Source organism: Truncatella angustata (assembly GCF_020726525.1).
Source record: "Truncatella angustata strain MPI-SDFR-AT-0073 chromosome Unknown BKA67scaffold_3, whole genome shotgun sequence".
NCBI lineage: Eukaryota > Fungi > Ascomycota > Sordariomycetes > Amphisphaeriales > Sporocadaceae > Truncatella > Truncatella angustata.
Window position 1 is genome coordinate 3,431,826 of NW_025763383.1, and position 22,259 is coordinate 3,454,084.

The 22,259-nt window shown below is 46.8% G+C and overlaps 9 protein-coding genes across 9 annotated transcripts; 3 read left to right on the top strand and 6 right to left on the bottom strand.

Annotated features, from left to right (window-relative positions):
• Positions 1–1,282: 1,282 nt before the first annotated feature.
• BKA67DRAFT_515013 (secretory lipase-domain-containing protein) lies at positions 1,283–2,607 on the top strand (the record flags this gene model as incomplete). Its single annotated transcript, XM_046097691.1, has 2 exons — positions 1,283–1,509; positions 1,563–2,607. The coding sequence occupies 2 exons, from the start codon at positions 1,283–1,285 to the stop codon at positions 2,605–2,607; spliced, it is 1,272 nt and encodes a 423-aa protein (XP_045960234.1).
• Positions 2,608–4,584: 1,977 nt separating this feature from the next.
• BKA67DRAFT_534876 (thiamine diphosphate-binding protein) lies at positions 4,585–5,070 on the bottom strand (the record flags this gene model as incomplete). The annotated part of the gene is made up of 1 exon (XM_046099931.1): positions 4,585–5,070. The coding sequence occupies one exon, from the start codon at positions 5,068–5,070 to the stop codon at positions 4,585–4,587; it is 486 nt and encodes a 161-aa protein (XP_045960235.1).
• A 1,739-nt stretch (positions 5,071–6,809) lies between these two features.
• BKA67DRAFT_562310 (alcohol dehydrogenase) lies at positions 6,810–8,224 on the bottom strand. Its single transcript, XM_046102593.1, has 4 exons — positions 7,657–8,224; positions 7,505–7,595; positions 7,100–7,454; positions 6,810–7,047 (listed from the first exon to the last, which is right to left on the bottom strand). The coding sequence occupies exons 1-4, from the start codon at positions 8,077–8,079 to the stop codon at positions 6,864–6,866; spliced, it is 1,053 nt and encodes a 350-aa protein (XP_045960236.1). The 5' UTR covers positions 8,080–8,224; the 3' UTR covers positions 6,810–6,863.
• A 1,577-nt stretch (positions 8,225–9,801) lies between these two features.
• BKA67DRAFT_657868 (uncharacterized protein) lies at positions 9,802–10,817 on the top strand (the record flags this gene model as incomplete). Its single annotated transcript, XM_046107183.1, has 2 exons — positions 9,802–9,954; positions 10,032–10,817. 2 exons carry the CDS (start codon positions 9,802–9,804, stop codon positions 10,815–10,817), a joined length of 939 nt encoding a protein of 312 aa, XP_045960237.1.
• Positions 10,818–11,051: 234 nt separating this feature from the next.
• BKA67DRAFT_253045 (uncharacterized protein) lies at positions 11,052–12,770 on the bottom strand. Its single transcript, XM_046095757.1, has 3 exons — positions 12,024–12,770; positions 11,722–11,974; positions 11,052–11,663 (listed from the first exon to the last, which is right to left on the bottom strand). The coding sequence occupies exons 1-3, from the start codon at positions 12,305–12,307 to the stop codon at positions 11,286–11,288; spliced, it is 915 nt and encodes a 304-aa protein (XP_045960238.1). The 5' UTR covers positions 12,308–12,770; the 3' UTR covers positions 11,052–11,285.
• Positions 12,771–14,091: 1,321 nt separating this feature from the next.
• On the bottom strand, positions 14,092–15,328 carry BKA67DRAFT_645385 (uncharacterized protein). The gene has a single exon (XM_046105877.1). The coding sequence runs from the start codon at positions 15,195–15,197 to the stop codon at positions 14,349–14,351; it is 849 nt and encodes a 282-aa protein (XP_045960239.1). The 5' UTR covers positions 15,198–15,328; the 3' UTR covers positions 14,092–14,348.
• A 338-nt stretch (positions 15,329–15,666) lies between these two features.
• BKA67DRAFT_562320 (thioredoxin-like protein) lies at positions 15,667–16,847 on the bottom strand. The gene is made up of 3 exons (XM_046102594.1): positions 16,740–16,847; positions 16,661–16,681; positions 15,667–16,452 (listed from the first exon to the last, which is right to left on the bottom strand). Exons 1-3 carry the CDS (start codon positions 16,784–16,786, stop codon positions 15,789–15,791), a joined length of 732 nt encoding a protein of 243 aa, XP_045960240.1. The 5' UTR covers positions 16,787–16,847; the 3' UTR covers positions 15,667–15,788.
• Positions 16,848–18,170: 1,323 nt separating this feature from the next.
• BKA67DRAFT_534882 (uncharacterized protein) lies at positions 18,171–19,148 on the top strand (the record flags this gene model as incomplete). The annotated part of the gene is made up of 3 exons (XM_046099932.1): positions 18,171–18,436; positions 18,588–18,897; positions 18,969–19,148. 3 exons carry the CDS (start codon positions 18,171–18,173, stop codon positions 19,146–19,148), a joined length of 756 nt encoding a protein of 251 aa, XP_045960241.1.
• A 505-nt stretch (positions 19,149–19,653) lies between these two features.
• BKA67DRAFT_657871 (uncharacterized protein) lies at positions 19,654–20,069 on the bottom strand (the record flags this gene model as incomplete). Its single annotated transcript, XM_046107184.1, has 2 exons — positions 19,654–19,765; positions 19,864–20,069. The coding sequence occupies 2 exons, from the start codon at positions 20,067–20,069 to the stop codon at positions 19,654–19,656; spliced, it is 318 nt and encodes a 105-aa protein (XP_045960242.1).
• Positions 20,070–22,259: the final 2,190 nt, after the last annotated feature.

Consider the following 22,259-nt stretch of genomic DNA (forward strand, 5'->3'; position numbering starts at 1 on the left):
GCTTAGCTTGCCAAGACTGCAGGTCGGCATCTGCATTTGGATATATGGGGCGCAGGACAAGTGGACGAGATCTCCACATGTTCGGCCCCAGCAGCTCGAGACTACCCATACGAGCATCTGGAAACGATTTCCGGGCAGTGCGTGGAAAGCTGAGCCGACCAGTGACGCCGCATAGAGAACATCCCACGCGTAGATCGAAGCAGATGACCGATTACCCATGAGTGAGAGCAAAGGTGCGCATGAGATCGGTAGACCAGTAGAGCTGGCGGGATGATTAGGCAGTCGAAGGTATTAATGCGAGTTATTATTGTAAGCTGGCTATGACTTACTTCTGGTATCCCTGAATAACCTACACCCGGTACCGATGGACACCGTGCGTCAGTCTCACTAATTAACGTTGAGCTCTGGGAAGGTGCTGAGAGGTGTTATCAAACACTTGGGCATACCCGTGTTCCGCTGCTGTGCCTTGGTAAATTACGTTATGCTGAGTATGGCAACGAACACCACGATTCTTACCATTACAGGAAAGTATTTGTAGTGCAGTCGATTGCTTATGTTATCAAGATTCAAGTGCTGAGCCGAACAGAATTTATCGCGGGAAGAGGAGTCTAGTCGAGAAAATAGGAATACGGAAGGAAGCAGTTTGGCTTAACATGCACGGAAATCAGCCCCTTGTTAATCATCCATGATTCTATCGTTTCCAAAATTGAATCAAGGTAAAATAGCTACACTTACTCTAATCTAACCTTTGAAACTTAACTACTGTTTCTGGTCAGTCCGAAAGGGAAACCTCCAAGAGACGGGAGACTCGTTGAAGAATGGGCACCATCCCCGACTTGGGTATACTTATCTGAGTAGTCACTATGTTCATCGGACATTGGTCACCACAACTTTGCAAATTTAAGTATTCCCGTTCGTCGACATGATGACAACGCGTTACCCCTCTCTGCCGTGTCACCCCAACTGTAAGACGACATGCAGCGACCCCCGAGTCCGGGCAATAACAACATTGTAAACATGACGGAAGACGGAAATCAACATTTCGTAATGCTCTGCCCCGTGCATACTTTAGACCTTGGGTTTCAGGCAAGAATCAGCTACCTAGGCAGCCGGTCAGCCAAATAGTTAGACGCGCGCCCTCCATATTAGAAATTTTTAAGCTCTTCAGAAGCAGCAGTTCTCATTCTACACGTACCACGTTAGTCCATATACATCATACCAGTAGGTTGATCGATGTGGGCACTTATTAGGCCTTCAATTCCTGCCGTTGTAAAACTGAGTTATGGCGCTATCATCTCCCACTGTCGCCGCTGGACCGGATGAGCTGGTTCTTCCGAGCCAGGACCCATGGTATACAGCCTTGCCTGGCTTTGAAGCGTGTAGCCCAGGAACTGTGCTCCGGGTCCGCACCTTGCCGGGAAGTTCTATCCCTTTCGATCATACCTCAAAAGCCTATCACATTTTGTACCGTACTACTGGCTCGCGATACCAGCCCGCCTGGGCAGTGGCGTGAGTGCCTTTAATACCTTTTGTGGATAAGCGTTTTATAAATGGTTAATTAGGTCATTATTTATCCCCGAAAACCCCTATACTCTGCCCTCGAGACATAATGTCTTACTGTCTTGCCAGGCTGCATATAACTCGGCGAATGTCGACTGGAGCCCCTCGTACCGGCTTTTCCAACCTGCACCCGCAAGTTCGCATGGAATTCCCACTGGCCACGACAGGTTCAATAAGATGCTGAGCCGTGGCTGGTACGTTGTCGTGCCCGATTTCGAAGGGCCCCGTGCTGCCTTTGGAGCATCTGTTTTGGCTGGCCATGCCACCCTCGATGGTATTCGCGCTGTGCTTTCGTTGATAAGCAACGACGATGTCTTGCTACCCAACGACGGGAGATTCAAATACGCAATGTGGGGATATAGCGGCGGCTCCCTTGCTTCCGAAAAGGCTGCCGAATTGCAAGTACAATACGCTCCTGAACTTTCGGCAGGCCTAGTAGGTGCGGCACTAGGCGGTTTAGTAAGTAATCTCGGAAATACGTTCAACGTTGTCAATAAGTCCCCTTATACGGGGAACCTTATCCTCGTCTTACTGGGTATTATGAACGAATACCCCGACGCTGATGCCTACATACGTAGCCGTCTTCGAACCGACGGTTCCCACAACGCTACCGGCTTCCTTGAGGGCCTTGACATGCAATCATTACAAGCTTTCCGTGCTTTCGCAAACCAGGATATTTACGCCTATTTCAAGAATGGTCAGGCTGATCTCAAGGAGTCGAAAGTCTTGCGCAGGATTGAAAAGGTTGAATGGATGCTTGGTTTCCACGGTACACCGGAGATTCCGCTCTTTGTTTATAAAGCGATTGGGGACCATATGACGCCTATTGCCGATACGGACGAGCATATTGCTCAGTATAAACGGTTTAACGTATCCATATTGTACGAGCGTAACACGGTTGGCGACCATATTTCCGAGATCGAGAACGGTCAAGAGCGTGCGATAGAGTGGTTGGCTAGTGTTTTTGATGGCACTTACGACGGTCTAGACCAAGGTGTACGGATTCGCGATGTCGCCGTGGACATCTATAAACCTCCTGTTGCCTAATGTCAGAAGCACCCCGATAGTGGGACATCGTTTGCCTGATTCGGCCGATTTATTCATGTGACTATGGGTTGCTTTGCGGCCGATCAAAAGCATACAGGTAGCTTGTTTGTAATGTCGGGCGATTCCCTATAAGCACAGCACTGCCACAGCACCAAATGCGGCATTGAGCATGTCAGCGCGACTGCTAACATCCCAAACATATTGAAACCAGAAGTATTTCTGGCCTCCTCAGTAGGTATATTAATACGTGGTGCAAGCAGAATAAAACGCGAGTTGTCGATATTCAACCAGACGCGACCCCGGATGCTGTATTTGCGCAAATCTACTCATGATGGATCCGTATAATGCCCATTTGAGACGATGCGCCTCAATTCTGGAATTTACCAGCAAGGTCGGAATTTTGGCAAGATCGCGGGGCCGTGCCGAAAACGCGAAAGCCTTGTCCAGGCCGCATGCAAGAGTAATCAAAGTCTCCACCAGCATGGGACGGATATGCAGCCGGTCGCCACGCGTTCTGCATAGGAGTACAGAAACTCCGCAGGATAGTCATGTCGTCGTTTGCAGGATTGGTGTGCAAGACGCATGTGCTGATTAGGCTTTGATTGAAATAACAACGCGTTGGAAATGAACGATTGTCATGTCAGACAATTCCCCGTGCCGGAGTGCGAGCGTTGCCTTTTCCCTGGTCAGAGATTGAGATGAGCAAACATGGGGGCTCACGTTTTCGTCTGAAGTGTATGTGAGTACAAACTTATCCTGCTTGTAGTTTTCTGATAATATAACTTCGAAGAAATCTACGGGGCTCCTGAGTATACCAAAACCTGCCATTAGCTCAAGCAGCAGCCCCGCCTCGACTTGATACTTGAAAGTGCCAGGAAAATATGTGCTCAATCATATCCTGCCTTGATAAGTTGGAATTACAACAGAAGGCGATTCTGTATCACAGCATGATTATCTTATTGCTTCCTGTCCGCGAACGCTTGACTAACTTATAACCATCCCTATGATAGACGATGAGAGGATCGGTAAATTACCGTTCTCGTCTCAATGGTAATGCTAGGCGATGTGCAGTGATTGTGATCGGATTCATGGCCAGCCTCAATATCTTTCCACACCTGACTGCTTTATTCTGCCTGCAGGCTGCCATCTTCGAGAGACTGAGCCTTGTAACAAAGTAAATTAGTACTCGAGCTACCCCAGCCTGTATGGCTTCACGCGTTGCCTACTCCCGCGCTGCAAACACCTATGGGATGCTTGAAACAGATCTGATTATAGCGTACGAACGAACTTGGCATTTATTTTCCGCACTGGCTCAACGGAACGTCAAACAACATCAAACAAAACATTGCGATCCATTAAGTCTCACCAGGCGGCGTGCAAGACCAAAGAGGTTGAACTTGTGGCTAAAACTCAGTGGATACAGGTACACATGAATGTTAAGCATATTTACGGCATGTGTATGTAGACCCATATATGCCGTCTATGTCAATTACCGTATTATTGCGAATAATATTCCTATGATTACCCCAGACATAGCCAGGCGCGCAAGGCAAAGGTACTAATAAGGGTCTATTTATACAAATGCGGTATTTTACTCATCTGAATGGGGGTCCGATACTAAGACCGTTAAGATGGGTTGTGGTGTGGCTGGGAGACGATGTACCTAAAGGTTCGCTCACTACCTAAACGAGTCCGGCATTATGAAAATACTTTTAGCGACCATTTCGAGAGTACCACAATAGTGTGTCATGTATTAAATATGCTCTGAATGCACAGATCTTCAAACAGACCAGCTGTTACCTGTCCTCGCACCAATCTATTTATAGTCAAGGTTTGTCGTTGGAGTATTGTTTGTACCACTATTGTCCCCAGTAAGAAGGCACGTAGAACTTATTAGTACTATCGAAGGGGGTTTTTCGTGATTTTTGAGACGAGTAATAGTGATAGTCGTTGATTGTCTATCACAGTTTTATTACTTCAATAACTAGGGCCTCTTTGGCTTGCAAGTCGCATTCTCTCGTTTTCCAAGAGACTTGTGAGCGGTCTAGTAGGTGCATCTTCACGGCCTGTAAATACCTCCACCATCCGAAGGACTAGACTGCTTTGCAGCAGCTCATCATTCAAGGCTGCTTGTAATTCGCCGAACGTCCTGACCGCGGCTGTGAAAGTGCCCTCTTCGGCACCGAAAAACCCAGGTGTCTGCAGGTATCGCCACGGTGCGACATCATTGTATTTCTGCTCCAATCCGTGGATGCAACTCTCGATAGTGTACCCACTGTTTTTCATCAAGAAGATGAAAACATTGAGGTTGTGACGAATTATAGTTCCAAGCTCTTGCACCATCATCTGCAAGCAGCCGTCTCCGATGGAAAGAACGGTACTCGAGCTCCAGGCAAGACTGCTTTCGGTAGTAGCGTCGAGTTCTCGTTGCGCCAATACGGTACCCTGGGCTACTGGAAGCATGTATCCTATTGACAGCTATATTACAGGAGTAAAGATCGTGACGTTCTTTGGTAACGATATCCGCCGAATGCCGTAGGCTGCAGTGCCAGTCTCTCCAAGGACGATGTCTTCAGGACGGATAAAGCAACTCATGATATCCCACAGCTTGTCTCAGGTGATGAGCGCATCGCGTAGTATAATAGTAAAGACGAAGGTCGTAGACTAGGGATATTGGGATAGATGGAGTATGATCTTGCTTTGGAGAGATCAATCCTCTCTACCATCAAATATAGTGCCAACCGGGTGGGAACGTAACAAATACAGAAATTACCAATCTGGACCTCTGTATCTCTGAAAACAATGGCTGTTTCTGTGTTTGGCGAACTGGTATATTCAAAGGTGTTGGTTGAACTAGAATGCGGCCCGAACCACAGAACCAGTCCGCTTGGTCGAAGAAATTCTTGATCCGGGTGTCAGCAAAACAACCACAATAAATTCCGTGCACATCTTTGCAAGTTTCATCTAATAATCCCTTGCCGAAAGATGTAAACCAGGTTGCTCATCCTGTTACTTGGACGAGTTTGTGTACATCCGCCGTGATACCCATGGCTCGGGCCTTGCTGTCCACCAGGATGACGGGCTATTTTAAAACAATTGCACCAGTCTAAACCCAGTCTCAAAGAAGCTAAGGTTTGTTGCTACTGTGTTGTTATGTCCTAGAGGACTTTGCGCTTTCACGGTGCCCTCGAGTGGTTGATCATGCGAGTCTTTTTTCGGGGCGATAGGCTGTAATTTGGTTTGCCCATCCTTACACAGAAATTGCCGTGTTGCACCCTCCTTTCTTGAATACTACATAAACCTCGAACTCGGGCGGAAGGATTTTCTGGAAATGGAACGTATCAGTCTAGCGACGATGACAGTAATAGACCTCACCGTTTTGGAATGGTGGTAGTTCCGCGGGTTGGACTAGTGATCCAAATTTGACTGGTTCGCAATTTTTTCAATCGATCATATACATACATGAGACAACGTCATATCTAGCCACAAACACGATGTTTATTCTCTCACGTCACAAAGGCATTTGAGTACATTTAAGGAACGTTGTCTTGACCCAAATCTATGTGAACAACACTTCGGATGGGGAATTGATTTCTTACAAAACATTTTGAGAAAAGCAAGTGAAGATTTCTTATTGAGAAAACTGTAGCTTACCACCATAATAGGCTTTCGCACTTACCCCATCTTTGAGACATATAGCCGAACATCTCTCCGGAATACAAGCTTACTTCGAGGCAGGGGATCGGATAGATCGCCTGCAATGCTTTTTTCTAAGTAATCCATTATTATCACGCTTTTTATGGTTTACATCGAGACACTAAAGTACCTGAAGTTGATGTGGAATTCTTCCGTTCTGACCGGTGGGATGTTATCTAAACAAAACCTTGGGAATAGTTGCCTTTGAGCAACGGACCGCGAAGTTGTCCAGGCCAAGAGAAAGCCCTGGTTCAGGCGATGTTATCTGTAAAGTTTTCTCAACGATCTAAGAGGATTTAGGGCCGGGACGATCTGGAATGGGCTGGTCGGTGAGCAAGAACGGCCAAAAGTTCTAACGGACGTAAAGTCGCATTTTTGAGGCTTGATACGATACGACCATTATAGTTTTACTATTTGAATGGTACAGGAATCTTCCCTTCGGTTTTGCCACGCAAGTATTGAAGTTCATGGGGCAGCCACCAATAGTATGTTAAGAAAGATAGGGACTTAGTCAATCTCATTTATTTCACAAGAACTAAGCTAAAGTACGATTGTAGAGCTCAAGAATCCCCTATCTTGATAACAACTTTTCCGACATGTCCTCCCGACAACAAAAGATCAAAAGCATCCTTGGACTCAAGGAACGGAAAGACCCGGTCAATCGTACTGGAGAACCGGACCTGTTTCTCTTGTAGAAACTCATTCATACGCAAGAAATCTGCTTTCGAACCTACAGCGATACCCCTATAGACATCTGTTAGTCTAGTACCCAAAAGTTCGGTTGAGTCCTACTTACTTCAGGGAAGCCCTTTTCGACATCAAACCCAGCAATGCAGCAGGGTTCCAATCGGCCGCCAACCCCTCAAGGAATCCCACGAGCGACACAACGCCGCCTCTTGCGCGTAACATGCTGATGTCTGTGAGGATCGATGCCGGCCCGGTGTTGTTGACCACGATGTCAACACCCTTGCCATCTGTGATGCGGGCTACTTCGGCAGCAACATCGGGAGTGGTTTTGTAGTTGATGCCACGGATCTCGGGGTTTAACCTTTTGATGTTGTCCAGTTTCTGATCGGACGATGACGTGATTATTGGTTGGATTCCCGCGGCGAGACAAATTAGCAGCGCGCACATGCTGACACCTCCGGTACCTGACTCATTTAGTGACAAGCATGCGGAATATGCAGGAGGCATATAATACCTTGTAGAAGTGCACTGCGGGCTACGCCTATGGAGGCCGGCGCATTGAGCGCTGTCCAAGCGGTGAGCGCCGCACAAGAGAGGACGGACCCCTGGGACCCAGCTATGTCAGGGCATGTCATATAACTAAAATCATATGGTGAGGGAACTTACCTCCTCCCATGTAAGATGCTCGGGTAACCTCAACAGCAATTTCTCGTCGAACACAGCGAACTCACGTAACACCCCGGGAACATCTCCACCGAGAGCTTGCATTGACGCATCTTCGGTTCCAGTGAAGTTGGTGGTGTCAAAAATGACGGTAACACGGTCCCCGATGCCAAAAGACTTCACCGCTGACCCGATCTTGACTACCTCGGCCGCGCAATCTGAGGCTGAAATGCCATGTTCCTCAACCTGGACGGGATAGTTGCCGACCAACATGCCGACATCGCGGTAGTTCAACGATACGGCATGGATCTTGATTAGGACCGCGGTCGGGTCCAGATCATCAGGCAGATCTTCAGATGAGAGCTCTATCGTCCTCGGGAAATCGCCCGAGGTTCGTCTGAAGGCTTGATATGTTTTGGGCGCCATGGTCAATCATGGGTTTTGAGAATTCGGAGACAATGCAAAGTTTGGTGTTTTATAAGCACAAATGAGTCTGCGTGTAGTTTCACGTATATATTCATTATATGTCAGTCTGTGCCAGTAAGATTAAGCACGGCACTTTTAGTCCGGATCTTTCGGAAATGGAGCCACGAAACTCTCCAATGTGGCCGATGCGGCTAACGACGCCGGCTTACCAATCGATCCGTATGCGTTGGACTATGCCTCAAATGTCTCCGAAAACATAAAGTTATAGAGTAACGGTTTAGTAACCACTCAACCGTGGACTGAAATTATGTGATAATCCAGCGTGATAAAACATTATTTTAACGAATAAAGTGATCATCGAGGTTTGGGGTCTCTGTTCAAGACCAACTTTTGCCGCCCACTAATGAATGGTAGCTGTCGGCATTCTACCCGATCCTTGGCGAGATTTGTGGTGCGCTCACTCGTTCGAAAAGGCTGGCTGGCCTTTTCAGTCATAATACGCGTTGTGGTCAAGATGCAAAAGCTTCCCGTGACGTAGAGGATACTGATCATGAAGAGGACTAATAGACTATGAAGAAGCCGTTCAACACTATCTTTGACTACCAGAGTTTGGCCATTTTCGTGTTCAGCAGGCGACAACTCTCGCCTAAGTTTTGATTTGTTATGCTAAGAACTGCGGTTATGATATCTCTTCATGTCCTATATGAGAAAGACGAAGAAAAAGGCGTTTATTTAAGGGTCCGAATCTGTTTTTTGTTTCATAGAAGGATAAATTCAAGGTATAAGGAGCTCTTCGTCGACGCAAGAACGCCGGAGAAATGGATACCGGGCCGAAATTGTTGGGACGAGTCAGCAGATCTCAATTATCACTGATGATTCGCGTTTATTATGCAATACCGGCCGAAGACTGCGCAGTAAAATACACCACAATCAGATGAGCCGTGACGACCTCTTGTGCGTGGACAACACTCCTGCTTCGGCGTCTGGTCAAACAAATTCATTGTTTGGAAAAGACTAGCTTTAAATCATTTCGGATAAACTGCTCGGGTTATTGAGTTTGAAGTGATAGAAATGGTACTTCTAGCAGTTACAATAGTAGAGTTGTCTTTTGCAAAACAAGGTAGTGGGTGTGCACAACAGACAATCCAAGAGCACGTGCCATGTGTATCATCTGCTCAAGCTTATAACTAAGTCTAAACAGCAATGGCTAGCGCAGCCCGCCACCCCAGCGCGACCTGTAATCCGTACCGTCTGCGCAGGCAAACTAGTTGTTGATACTCCGTACAAAAAGCCTAGACTGCGGGACCTCGAGGGCTGCCCTTCAGCTTTAGCAATCATAACATAATATCATATTATTGTATCGTGCATACTCAAAATGCATTCAAACCGGCCGGCAGGCAGGGAGTGGTCAGCTTCCAGCTATTGCCCATCGTAATTAAGCCCAACCCACCACGGTGGGTCGACTGAAGCGGTACCTGCTCTGCCTGCTCTGTTGTACCATTGACAATCGCCGCCCACGCGTTGCATGGCCCCTTGTCAACAATCAACGGGGGATATCAATGCGTGCATGAGGATCTTGGTAGGTGACGGAAAAACAGGGTTTCGTATCATGTTGGAATGGTGTGTCCCGCGAAGATCTTTTCTATTGATTGCACCTTCAATTGTCCGTCCACAATACTTGTAACACTGTTTGGGTTTTCTATTTCATTTATCAAAATCCTTATGGCTCCATTGAAGCTTACGGCGCCACTGCCAGCACTACCTAAGGTTAGGCAATACGGGCGCCGCCGAGAAGGCCTCGTCTTTGTCCTTCTCCTGGCTTTTTTCTTCATCTACAAGTCTGCCTTTATAGATGTTGTAGGTAGTTTTCTCAAGGTTCGTGCACTGCCAAGTCATTTCTCACTTTTGGATCGCAAGCCAAGCTCCAGAATTGCTAACCAGGGCACACTAAGATTGCCGGCCATGCACAGACATGCGGGCCCCCTGATGCCGAAGCTCGACATATTGCTCCATTGGCCCAGACCATACCTTCCGGCGATCGTCTGGCCATGATCGTTGAGAGCAATGCCTCGCGGTCGCCCAACTTGATCCCCATCATGCTGCACTTTGCCACCGTCCTGGGACCTGCCTGGTCGGTCGTGCTGTTCACGCTCGAAGAACACTGGGAGGTGCCCAGCTCGCCCGCATTCGCGCGGGCGGTTCAGCGGCGACAGATTGAGGTGCGGTATCTGCCACCCGCCACAGAGCTAATGAACAGCCGTAACGTCTCGACTTTTCTGACCCGGCCGTGGATCTGGGAGCAGGTCGGCTCGGCGCGTCGGGTGCTTATGTTTCAGTCGGACAGCGTCATATGCTCGCGGGCCGCGAACACCGTCGAGGACTTTTTTGAGTATGATTTTATCGGAGCACCGGTGGACGCGAAATATGGAGTGGGTTATAGCGGGGGGTTATCGCTTCGAAACCCAAAGTTTTTCCTAGCCGTCACGAGGGAGGCAGATGTTCAGAGGAGCCCTGAACAGCATGAAGACGAGTGGTTTTATACGGAGGCAAGGCGACGTGCTGACCAGGGTGTTACGCTACCGACTCAACGTGTCGCCGGACAATTTTCTGTCGGGTCGATCTATTATCCAAAGCCATTGAGCTATCACCAGCCAGGACGTTGGCAGCATGACAAGATGAAAGAAATTAGGGACTGGTGTCCTGAAGTGGGTATTCTGACAGAACATCGCGTAGTATGAGTTATACTATTGATGGGTTGGTCTTGTTTAGTTCCTCCGATGCAGCACAACTCCTGGCACATGTCCCAAATTAGGCCTTGGAATATTCCCTTCCACCAAGGATGAACTTGACCAAAACTCTCGTGTGTGTATATCCACTTCCAGCATTTTAGAGTCGCTGGTTATGTATGCACACTGTCGGATTATGCGTGCACACACTAGTTGCACCTGATTACTCTCCTGTACATGCAAAAATCGTGTACTTCAGTAGTAGCCTTGACTCCAGGTTACCTGGTCCTCTTTCCTTGTAAGGGACATTTTGGACACATAACGTTGGGTTCGACTGTGTGGGCTTCAGCCAAGCGTCGAGTGGATAAAGGCTGCTTTGCGTCCCGTGGAACATGAGCGTAGGCTGTTCACAACTGTCATGGACACGCAAATCCTCCACTATTTTGATTATCGATTACTAATTCGCTGTTTCTTGTCTTCCTACGTAGCCCTCGTCCAGGCTGTCCCGTCCATCTCATGCACGGTCTTTGGAGTGTGGTACTGCATATCCGGGGCTTCGTATATCTCTCGCGGTGCATTGTAGACTTCAGCGGCGTATTTCGGGGTAGGGGCCGGGTTGCTATCTAGCTGGTAGGTGGGTTGCGCAAACTGCATCTGTCTCTGCCGCTTCCGTCGCCTGAAAATAAAAATTATTGCAATGACGATAGCGAGCAGTGCAGCGAACGCTCCGACGCCGATGCCTGCTGCTGCACCAGCGGTCAGCCCACCGCCGGATGTGTTCTCTACTGCACTCGCACTCGCACTCGCACTCGCACTCGCACTGGAACTCGATGTATTCGTCACCGCATCTGCTGAGTTCTGAGCACGTGTCAGCTTATTATCCTCGCTCAAAATCGCGATGGAAAATTTGTCTTACCGTGCGAGAACCCGTCGAGGTAACAGAACTACTGGATGTCGAAGTGACGAGGTTACTGGCCTGGAACCGAACCTGAACACTGTACGCGTTCATGCCACCTGCATAGCCGGTGCTTGTTTTTGTTTCCGTTATGCCACTTTCAATCTCAATCACTGTCCAGGCAGTGGTGAGCGCAGTGTCCACGTGAAACACGCAGCCTAACGTCGTCTCCCAGTCGTAATAAACAGAGGTCTGGCATACATATTCGAATTGACTATCTTACGAATTAGAACTATCTCGATTAGATGGTCGTAGATGCTCACGTTGGACAGCATGTATATACTGTCTCCGTGACGGTGTCAATTGCGTTTATGCTGCCACACGCAGACGTGTACCCGAACGGACATGATGGAGCTGGGGAGTAATATTGCGAGGTGAGTCCAGCGTAACCGCTAGGGTAACACGAGGTCGCTGAAAAAGGGCCGTTGAGTAAATAGTAGAAACCAGCAGAGGGAACAACTTTGTAGACCAGGTCGAGTTCGTTGGCACAGGCAGAAGGTAGCGCGGCTGCTGCGGTTAGTGGGCCGAGGTTCTGGCCGACGGCCATTTTTTATTTTGTTTTCCTTTCCTCGCTCGCAGCTAAACCTGCGCGCGAAATGGATGGAAATGCCAAAAAGATCGGAAAGCACAGAAGTAAAGAGGCCTGAACCATGGTGCCGCACCTTATGTAGCGAGAATACCGCTCGTCTGACCACATGGCAATATTTCGCTTGCAGATTGAGGATTTCCTGTGCCACACTCCCGCATCAAGCTACAGGGGTTCTGGGGACTTTGCATGCTATGTACATAGCACACTCCCTGGCAAGGACAGGTACCTAGGCATGCGGGACGCCTAACCGAATTGGCTGCCGACGACTGAAGTCCTATATCACTGTACTCAACAGCTGGTAGCTGTCGATAATATTCAGCAAATACCTGGAGCGAACGGGACACCCGTGAGCCCTGTTACCAATCGGTGCTCTCGGAGCCGACTTTTATGGCCTCAAATTCAGACCTTGACTAACTCACCGGACTGAGCATCAAGTTGATATGTGATTCAAGTCATGGGATTTTTAATCATTTATTATAGTCTTTTGTTCAGATGTTCTTTTTTTCTGGATTTCCGAGTCTAAAACGTCAACGAGAAATATCTATCAGAACTCAGTAGTGGTGAAAAGGAAATGGTGCATGAGCGCAGCTGAACGCCTAGACTAGCGCTGTCAAAAGCGTAGCATGACAACGGACACTCAATTGCAGGGGCCCTGGTTCTCTAGTCACACAGACTTGACATGGCACCGCTGGGCGATTGGCTAAAAGGTCCCCCTGCTGAGGGTCTCTATCATTAATTTATCAAGTCCTGATGCAACAACCCCTGCTCCGTAAGATTCGCCCAGGTTGCTTCATTTCAGCGAGAAGTGCGCTTGGTACGCTTGTAAACTTATGAAAATACACAAACTGAAGGCTTGTCGCTGGTGGGGTCCATTTAAACTGCGACGACGGTGATTCAAACTCTCATATGGATCTGTACATATATATATAAGTAAGGCTCAGGCTTGAGTGTACGACGATATCCCTACGACAATGTCCCCATGGAGCCTCGCCGTTCGACAGCTGAACCTGCATTAGGGCGGCCGCAACGTCCGGGATGCCGCCAATCAAGTAGACAAAGACTGGCACCACCCACTGCACCCGAAACTTAATCTGCGACTATTCGCATGATGCGTCCGAGACTGTCACCAAGAATTCCGAACATCAATCGCAGTCCCCCCTTAACAGTAATGCTGACTGTTTCAAAATGGCGGAGTGAAGCATGAAGGTCAATCCTCCTGAGAACATAATACAATGAGTATGACTGCTGCCTCTTTGTGTTGAACAACCAGATCTGTGCTCGGTTGAGCTTCCGATTTTAGCTCGCTTGGATCATGCATTCAGGGTCGTTTAGGGCTAAGAGCCGCTAATGCACAAACCGTAGAACACGAGCGCTCGGGTCGCACTATAACGATGGTTACAGTCTTCTGTCACAGAGATCAGTAACTTAGCTTTGTTGTATACTAGCCCTCATTAATTGTATATTGCATGACGGTTTCCATGTTTTGTTTAGTTCAATTCCAACCCGGCCAGCAATAATAGATGCACTTTCGTCATGGTGTGTCTTCGGATTCCAATTCACTGAACCGCATACCATGGCTGAGATCGTTTGAATCGCAGGGTCCCGTCAAATACACCAGGTCATAGGCCCTAAACCATGATGACTAAGGTTCACTTGAATATATATAGCCAACGAAGGATATCTGGGTGGCTAGTAGATTATAGCTTGAGAAATGCATGAGCTTTTCAAATGCACCAACCAGCGCCGTTGTACCCTTGTCATCATACAGAAACAAACATTCAGGATACGGGTAACAACCCAATACATGTACGATAGGGCTAAACTCCACATATTAGATGAGTTGCATTTACGCTCCAAACTTTGTAATCCGAGAAGGTCCGAGATCATAATTCAATCCGCACGAATACGGACCAAAATATCTCCAAGTGTAGCAATCCTTATTCAAAGCCGAACAACGCCAATTTTTGTTATCATAGCCGGTCTAAACCGCAATTCTCGCCTAGTTAGAAACATTTAGTCGCAAATACGGGTCGTCGCCAAACGTCTTTCCTTCCCCGCGGCCCATTCTTCCAGCCGAGCTTCTCCATATCTCGTGCTTTGCATCAATCAACAAGTTCCTCCATTGGCCATCAGCGCTCTTAATCTTACATCTTCCTAATCCAATGCTTGGTGTTTGCAAATAGATTGCCTCCCAATGATTCGCGGGGACGTCATAAGCCTCGTGATAGATCCCGATGTGTGGCATTGATTTGACGTTGGCACTCCACCAATTCCAAGCATTCCTATGCATAGGTCCATGAGCGAATTTATGAAGGTCTTCCATCGTTTTAAAGTATCCGATTATGCTGAGATGGTCGTTCTTTAAGCCTGTTCTCGTGCGCCCGTTGATGAGCGAACCACCCAACCACCCATGCTCGCTCGGATGAGCATCGAGGTCTTCAACAAGAGATCTAAACAAATCACCGGTTGCTTTCGCGCCTGGGGCGAGTATACCCAGAGGGTGACTGATTCTGATACCGAGGATGAGCAGAGCAATGCCTTCTCCTGATGGGTTCAGTCCAGAGGAACCGCCTGGTCTAGGGAACATGACGCTCGCTTTATAGGGATTAACCTCTTGTAATTCAAGATTGGTTAGTAGGCCATAAGATACTAGAAGAGCGGGTATGAGGCGCAGCAGTAGAGCGCCAATGGTGATAGACACCACGAATCGGTAGGGGAATATGCAGGCAAGAAGTTGGAATATGAGAGCGCCAAAAACGATCCATGTTGTCGGACGGAAATTTCCAGCCACTGTTGGGTTATCGATTATCAGTACAACCGTTTGTGGTAACTTGAGTAGCCTGAGCATTTTCCCCCACCCTGAAAGATGGATTATTGGGTGTTCGTGGAGTAAACGTAATGTAGTTCTAATGCCGGGTGAGACTTTGCGAAAAGCTTTCCTTTTCTTTACACTTGAGGTGATCAGTGAATGATTGGAATATGATGGTCCGCTACACAACTCGTAAACCCACCCCGCATCTTACGAAGGCAACGCTGTCGCACAGGATCACGTGTTACCTGCATCGTTCCATTCCAGTCGACAGATCCATGGGTTCTAGATAGCGCCAGACGGTAACGGACTGACGCCTCTAAGAGATGCTGAATCATAATAAACAGATAGAGATTTAGAAGCAAAGATTTAATTATGAGGATGGGAGGGTAGTGATCGTCAGACCTCATTTATATGCCTACAATTTGGCAGACACTATAATTACAATCACACAGGGCTTTGTACTCGCAAATAGTCTTGAGAAACAAGAATTTTTCAATCATTTTATGTATGATCTCCTTTCCTGATTTAAACTGAACTAGTGACCGACCACTGCTACTCGGTGTTACTCCATGGCTTTTGCCACTTCAGTCATGTTAGATTATGCGAAAGTATTCTTTTTCTGGATTATTAGATACTTTCCTTAACTATAGTAGCGAGTGCTTTCTCATACTCTTCGACCTCCTTAGCACCTACAAGCGTCAAATCCCTCCTCCGGCCTTCAAAGATAATCGTCGGCACCGAGTCGACCCCGTCGATTCCTGCCATTTTAACCATCTGGCCAATCTCCCTCCTCCCCATATCTCTTTCCTCGACGACAACCCGCCGCGCATCAACTTCTTCCACCCCTGCTTCCTGACAAGCCGCCAACAGGGTCGCGTCGCTGCTGGGGTGCTTCCCTTCTTCGAAATACTGCCTGTACAGCGCTGCCAGGATTCTATTCGCTGTCTCCGGTCCATACTTTTCCCTGGATTTCTGCCCGTCCTCAAACACGACAGGGTTGTCTTCGAACTGTTCTGCCGTACCCTGAAAGATCTGGATCACGCGGTGCGCATCTACGGTGTTGGCCACCTGCCCGTCCCAGTTGAACTTGAAGTTAAGGGCAGTAGCATAAGAGTCCATCACGGTCTCATAAAGTTTGAACTTGGCTGGGTCCGAGTTGTATTTCTCGTGCGTGTACCATTCCCTCTTGACCTCGCCTGTGCAGGCCATAGTTGGGTAGAGCTGGTATGGTGCAAGACGTAGGTGGAAAGTTACGTCTTTCGAGTCAAGTTTGGAAATTGCTTTGTCCAGTCTAACAAAATATGTGTTAGTAGGGACTTTTTGCTCATTGTTCTGGTGTGAGTCAGAGTTCTGCCGCAGTTGTATTGAGTGGGCGTGTAATAATTAAGAGTGAGTGAGCCCAGCGGCGCTGACGTGCTTGGAACTAATTCAAGGAAATTGTGCTATACATAGCAGCTGGAAATTTGCATGGTCAACTTGAAGTTTTGGGTGGCCGATACCTTTTTTTCGATAAGTATGTCCTTTCAGAGAGCAACAAGTCAGTACTCGAAAGGGTTGTCAAGACACGCGATAACATACCACGGACATATCGTGTCAAATGTGAACGTTATTGTTGATTCGTACATCCTAGAAGAGGTGAGTATTTCAAAAGTACCCTTTGGTTGTATGCAAAGTGTTGAATGTACGGTGCGCGTTGAAATGCCTCGAGATGGTGTATACTCCGCAGAGTGAATGACGTCATATATGCTCCTAAGCTCCGGCGAACGGAGTATAGTTCGGACACAGAGACCTGTCACTGATTGGTACTTTGACACAATGCATTCACATTACTTTGCTTTTAACATGCTTATTGAGGAATATAATTGTATAACCAAGTATGTATACTAGTAAAGAATTGAGGTTTGTTGTTATCAAAACATCTTTGCCTCATTCAGGTTGGTGTGTTGAAAGTTGTTTTTCATTCATGTCCATCCTCATAGACACTTTCGACGTATATGGATTTCCAGGCAGTTAGTCTACGGCCAGTACAGCTCTTGGCATGTCTTTGTAGCTTTTTCCTGCCGTAGTTGTAACTCGACCAGCCACAACCGCGCATCTTATAAATACTATCCAAGCTATGTTACTAGCCTTTGCGTTTGCCACTCGCTTCCTTTAGTACATTGCAGTGCTGATTGTTATTGATGAGTTTCATCCACCCCAGGTACTCACCATGACTCCGATTTCCATGCAAATTCCAGAATCAAACTTTTGGGGCTGCTGTCGTCCTAAACTTGGCTATTGATGATGTACTCCAAGATTTCTAGGCAATCATTTTACGCTACGCGCGACAGAGTGTCAAGGTCCAATATGGCAGCGCTCACATCCACGATGGTCTGCAGCGCATGGGAAACGCCGATGCAGTGACCAAACATGTCGGGGTGGAAGTTCTAATCATTTCAATCGTGTAGACCGGCACTCTGTGGTCGGATCTTGTCATCACGTTCGCATTTCAATGAAACTGCGCTAGTCACAATTGCCGGGTAATTCATAGACAATGTACACTTGGAATGTGGCGGAAATGTCAATTTTTAGTCGTCACTGACACTCCCATTTGTACGATCATGGTTCTGGACATTGCTCTTTGCATGACTGCAGGTCTTGAGTGAAGAATTAATAGATCATGTTCCACGGGCAGAAGCGAACTCTTAGACATGCCACATTGGAGCGAATGTTTTCTAACCACTCCTACTTTTCTCCAGACCCCTCAATTAAGATATTAAATAATTTGGAGGTAGATCCTAGAAGGGCAAGGTGTGGCTCAGAGTCACAACTACTTGTCGTTATTCACATTGGCTTACAGGACACGGTCTACCAGGTTCGATAATCTTATAAATTATTCAGTCTATTACATCTGAACTCCCTAGGTGTCCGAAGTAATTCACTTCGTCGTTCTTTCCTCTATGATTCACTCATTAAGTCATGTATTTAAGAGTACAATGGGATATTGTTTTTTGACGACCTTTTACTACCATGGAATACCAACATGTTAACGAATCTATGGGAGAAGAGACTCCATTATCAACTATCATGGCTTCACAAGAGCTACAGCCTCTTGAGTGTTTTGGGCTGGTCCGTCGACAAGAAGAGCTTGACATACACGATCTGGATTTATGGTGCGGGTTGTTGAGTATTGTGTTTAAGAAGACAGAGTGGACAGATTATCTTATCACACCGAGTGATGATACCAATCTACATCTGCACCAATACTCTGTTTCCAAAAAGCATCATGCATACATGTAAGTCGTACTGAGCAGAAGTTCTTCTACATTCAAGCGTTATAAAACTAAGGCTAGCAACATGCGGAGAACACCAACATAGCCTCGTACAATACTGTTCTCATATATATTTCTAGCGAAAGTGATGGAGGCTAATTCATACTACCCGCAGTATTTCTTGGGCTTATCTCACGTATGGCCCCGACCGCACCAGAAAAACCGACATGCGTCTCTTTCAAATGGTCATTGATAACTGGAAGAAAGTCACATCTAAAAAGCTTCGTTGGATTGTTATCCGAGGTATTTCCAACAATGAGGCCAAAGAGTCGATGTACAACGAGTTCTTAAGGCAAGGGGTGGTACTTGAGGGTAATAATTGCGTTGAGGTTAATGCAACGCTGGAACAAAGCCTCTATTGTGGGAACCCCTTTATGAAATGCTTGTTTAAGCTAGCCGATGGACTCCATACGACGGTCAGCAATGTAAGATATTGCCGCTACTATGGATGTTTTACCATGTTTGCTGAACTGTTGGCTTGATACATTGGGGAAAGATAAGAGCAGAAGCTCTTCTCAGGGCTAACTCAATGCTGTATATGGAACATTGTGCTTGGGTGGTAGTTTCTGCCATTGGAAGTCTTGAAGATGAGCAAATGGGTATTGCGACATGTTTTCGGGGTAGCCAACCGGAATTACCTCAGAGAGTACTTCGCATCAATAGACTTCGCGACTAATAAGTCCACCCATGAGTTCGCTTTTGCGTTTGAGAGTTTAGTCATATCATTCTTGTTGAGATATTTCCCAAGGATTGTTTAAACGTATCTCAGGACTTCGCAGTCTTTCACATTTGCCCAATATGTATATTATACATTCAAAGACATGTTTATGGCGTTGATTTGACTCTATTATTGTTCTTTTATATGTCCATAACCCTTCCAATAAACTTTCCATTGAAGAATCGAGACCAGCAAACCGTCCTTGATTATGAGACACAGGATGTAATGTTACTGGCTGTGACATGTATTTAAGTTGTTTGGGTTTCGATCGTTATCTAATAGGGGCTTTTAAAAATCACTGCAATTGCTATGAAAATTTTAAGAAATTATGAATGACTATCCCTAGGCGCCATTGTTGAAAGGGACACCTGCCAGCCTCGGACCTCTGCCACTTGCCTTCTGCGGCATAAATCATATTTTTCATATTTCGTTCATACACTCCTCCCTAATCCTCTTGACACTTCTAGCACTGAACAGAGACAGAGCCAAACAGCACTGATGTGCATTGGTCGCCGTTGATATGGAGGCTCGAGCCCTGGCAGTTCGTGCCGCTCCAGGTATAGGTTGCGCAACCGCTAAGGTCCATAATGTCAGCTTGGCTTGTTTTCCGCTGACGTTATTCGACTTCGGCCTTGTGATTCGGGCTAGATAATTGAATAGTAAAGGGACATACTTCTCCGATACCGAGATGGAGGCCTTAGCACCACTAACGGGTTGGCATCTGTATCCATCCGTGACGGTGAAGCTTTGGGTGCTGCCACCGCAGGAGCTACCGCTGTACATGTTGACATTGGCCACATTGGCTTTGGGAACCACTGCGGGCGAGGCTGACGCCCAAGCGGCCAAGATGCTCAGGATAACAGCGTTCATAGCGTACATGTTTGATGTTGAAGGAAGAAAGATCTAGAAGTTCGCTGGGTGTATGAAGACTCTGCTGATGTGTGAAGATTCCTCGACTGTTCATCTGGGCGTGCGAAATGAGCTTTATATATTTTCTTCAGAGGCGAGTGTATGAAAATTTGACAAGAAGTCTCCACAGAGGCTTGAGATCACTCGGGACCGTAGAGATGGTTGAAATATGGCCACGAAATTTCTATTCGTAATCTTTAATCTGCTTAGTGAAAAGTGTTCTTCCATACCAATGTCTCGGTCCCGAAAAATCTATGCCGTACAACCAGAACCAAAAATACCCAACTCTGATTCGTTCAAAATGGGCAATGCATATGTGACCCTATATTTTGGTGTAAACCCAAAGGCCCGTCCATATATCTAGAAAGAAAACTTTTATCAAAAGTTTTCGTAGTGGTTATATCTAGTTGTACAGGTAACAGATCGAATTTGGTCATTCCATGAATATACCAGGAAGTGCAATTAAGCCTGTATCTATGAAAATAAATCATTGTCTGGTCTCATGCCTCCCAACCTATTAAAACACCTAGGGGTATTGTATTGGCTTGATTTCACAGTTAGCGATCAATATTTCCAGAACAAGGCCGGCACTCCCATTTACTAATATTGAAATTTCACTGTGGACTTTCGTCTGATCTCGTGGTAAAATACACCGAGCTCGTCCAGTATTGATGGGAAGTCATGTATAATCATACAGAAATTCTGCAAGCCACACCATATGCTCACATGTGATGATTCAAGCGACAAAATGGTGATCTTACCGCACCACACATACCCGCACGTCGTACAGGCTGTCTTTGTGTATGCCTACTTTACAATCTTTGGCAGTTTTATCAAGTTAGGATGTGTCCGACATTCCCAAAGCTCGTCGTAAGTTCCAGCGGAAGGATTTTACTCCATGATACTAAAATCAGCCTGAGCAGAATCATATCCGAACCTTACATGAAAAGTCGAAATCTTTTTCTATCGCTCACGTAAGACAGGGTGCCGCAAGAATCCAATCTCACAAACGTAGTGTTGTGCTCCTGCTATTGGTTGCAAATAATCAGCTAACCTAGTACAAAAGCGAAATTATGGATCAGAATCTTTGACTTTCGGCATTTAGCAAAGCACATGAGTGTCTGAAGGACCTTGCCAACGTGACTATGCGCGCAAAAGGAAATTGGCAATTCTCGCACTTGTGCTTACGGTCGTCGGTCATGTTTGATTTCAATTGGAGTACCTGTCATCCCACAGGAACGGGCGGAAAGGTTCTTTCGTTCCCGACACCCGAAGGCACAGCGTGACGGCATTCATGACGGTTGATTACTTCCGTGAGATTTCCGTGAAGCCCAGCCTCGGATACTGACTACTGACACATGCATATGTGTGGTTCTTTCGGTATTTACCGTCTTCGGCCCTCGTCGATCTGACTACTGGAGCCGAGTTTTCGATGTTCAACCTCGCCAATATTTATATCTGCGTGGGGGCGAGAATGTGATTAGCTATTTCGTGTAAAGCGTTGTATCAAATTATAACGCCATATGTTTTGATGTAGATATTTCATTAAAGCTGCGAAATACAACTTACTTGACTTCTTTGTCTGCCACATCCGTAGACTTTTACGTTGCGCCCATAGTCTAGATCTCTATACTCTAACTTAATGACTAGATTAGCCTCAATCTAGAGTCCGACTAATGCTCCCAATAGCTACGTATAGATCGATTAGCAGCGGTCCACGGCTGCATAACCATCGCTGGCGGGGCCCTTCACTAATTCTAGACACTGATGAGATGATGCTAAAAACACGTTTGGTAGGAGAGACAGCCGAATTTCTTGACCGACCTCATCTAACGGCATGTGTAAGCGGCATTGCCCTACGCATTAAACACTGCATTGCGCTGGGATGATCTATAAGGCGATCGGATTCGGATGCGGATCTATGGCGGTGAGGTCAACAGTAAAACACTAAAAGCTGCATAAACTTTACGTATTTATGGCTACTCACTGTGATCCTTTGGTCTTACTCTGCACCGCTATTGGTTAATCATTACTGCATTTCATTTACTATACGGTGCCTGGCGGTTCCTCCTTTGGTATCTGAGTAGTTCAGCGACGGTTGATGAAAGATATCTAGAGGGAGTTGAGATGACCGATCTTAGGTAAATAGTCAAAAAGATT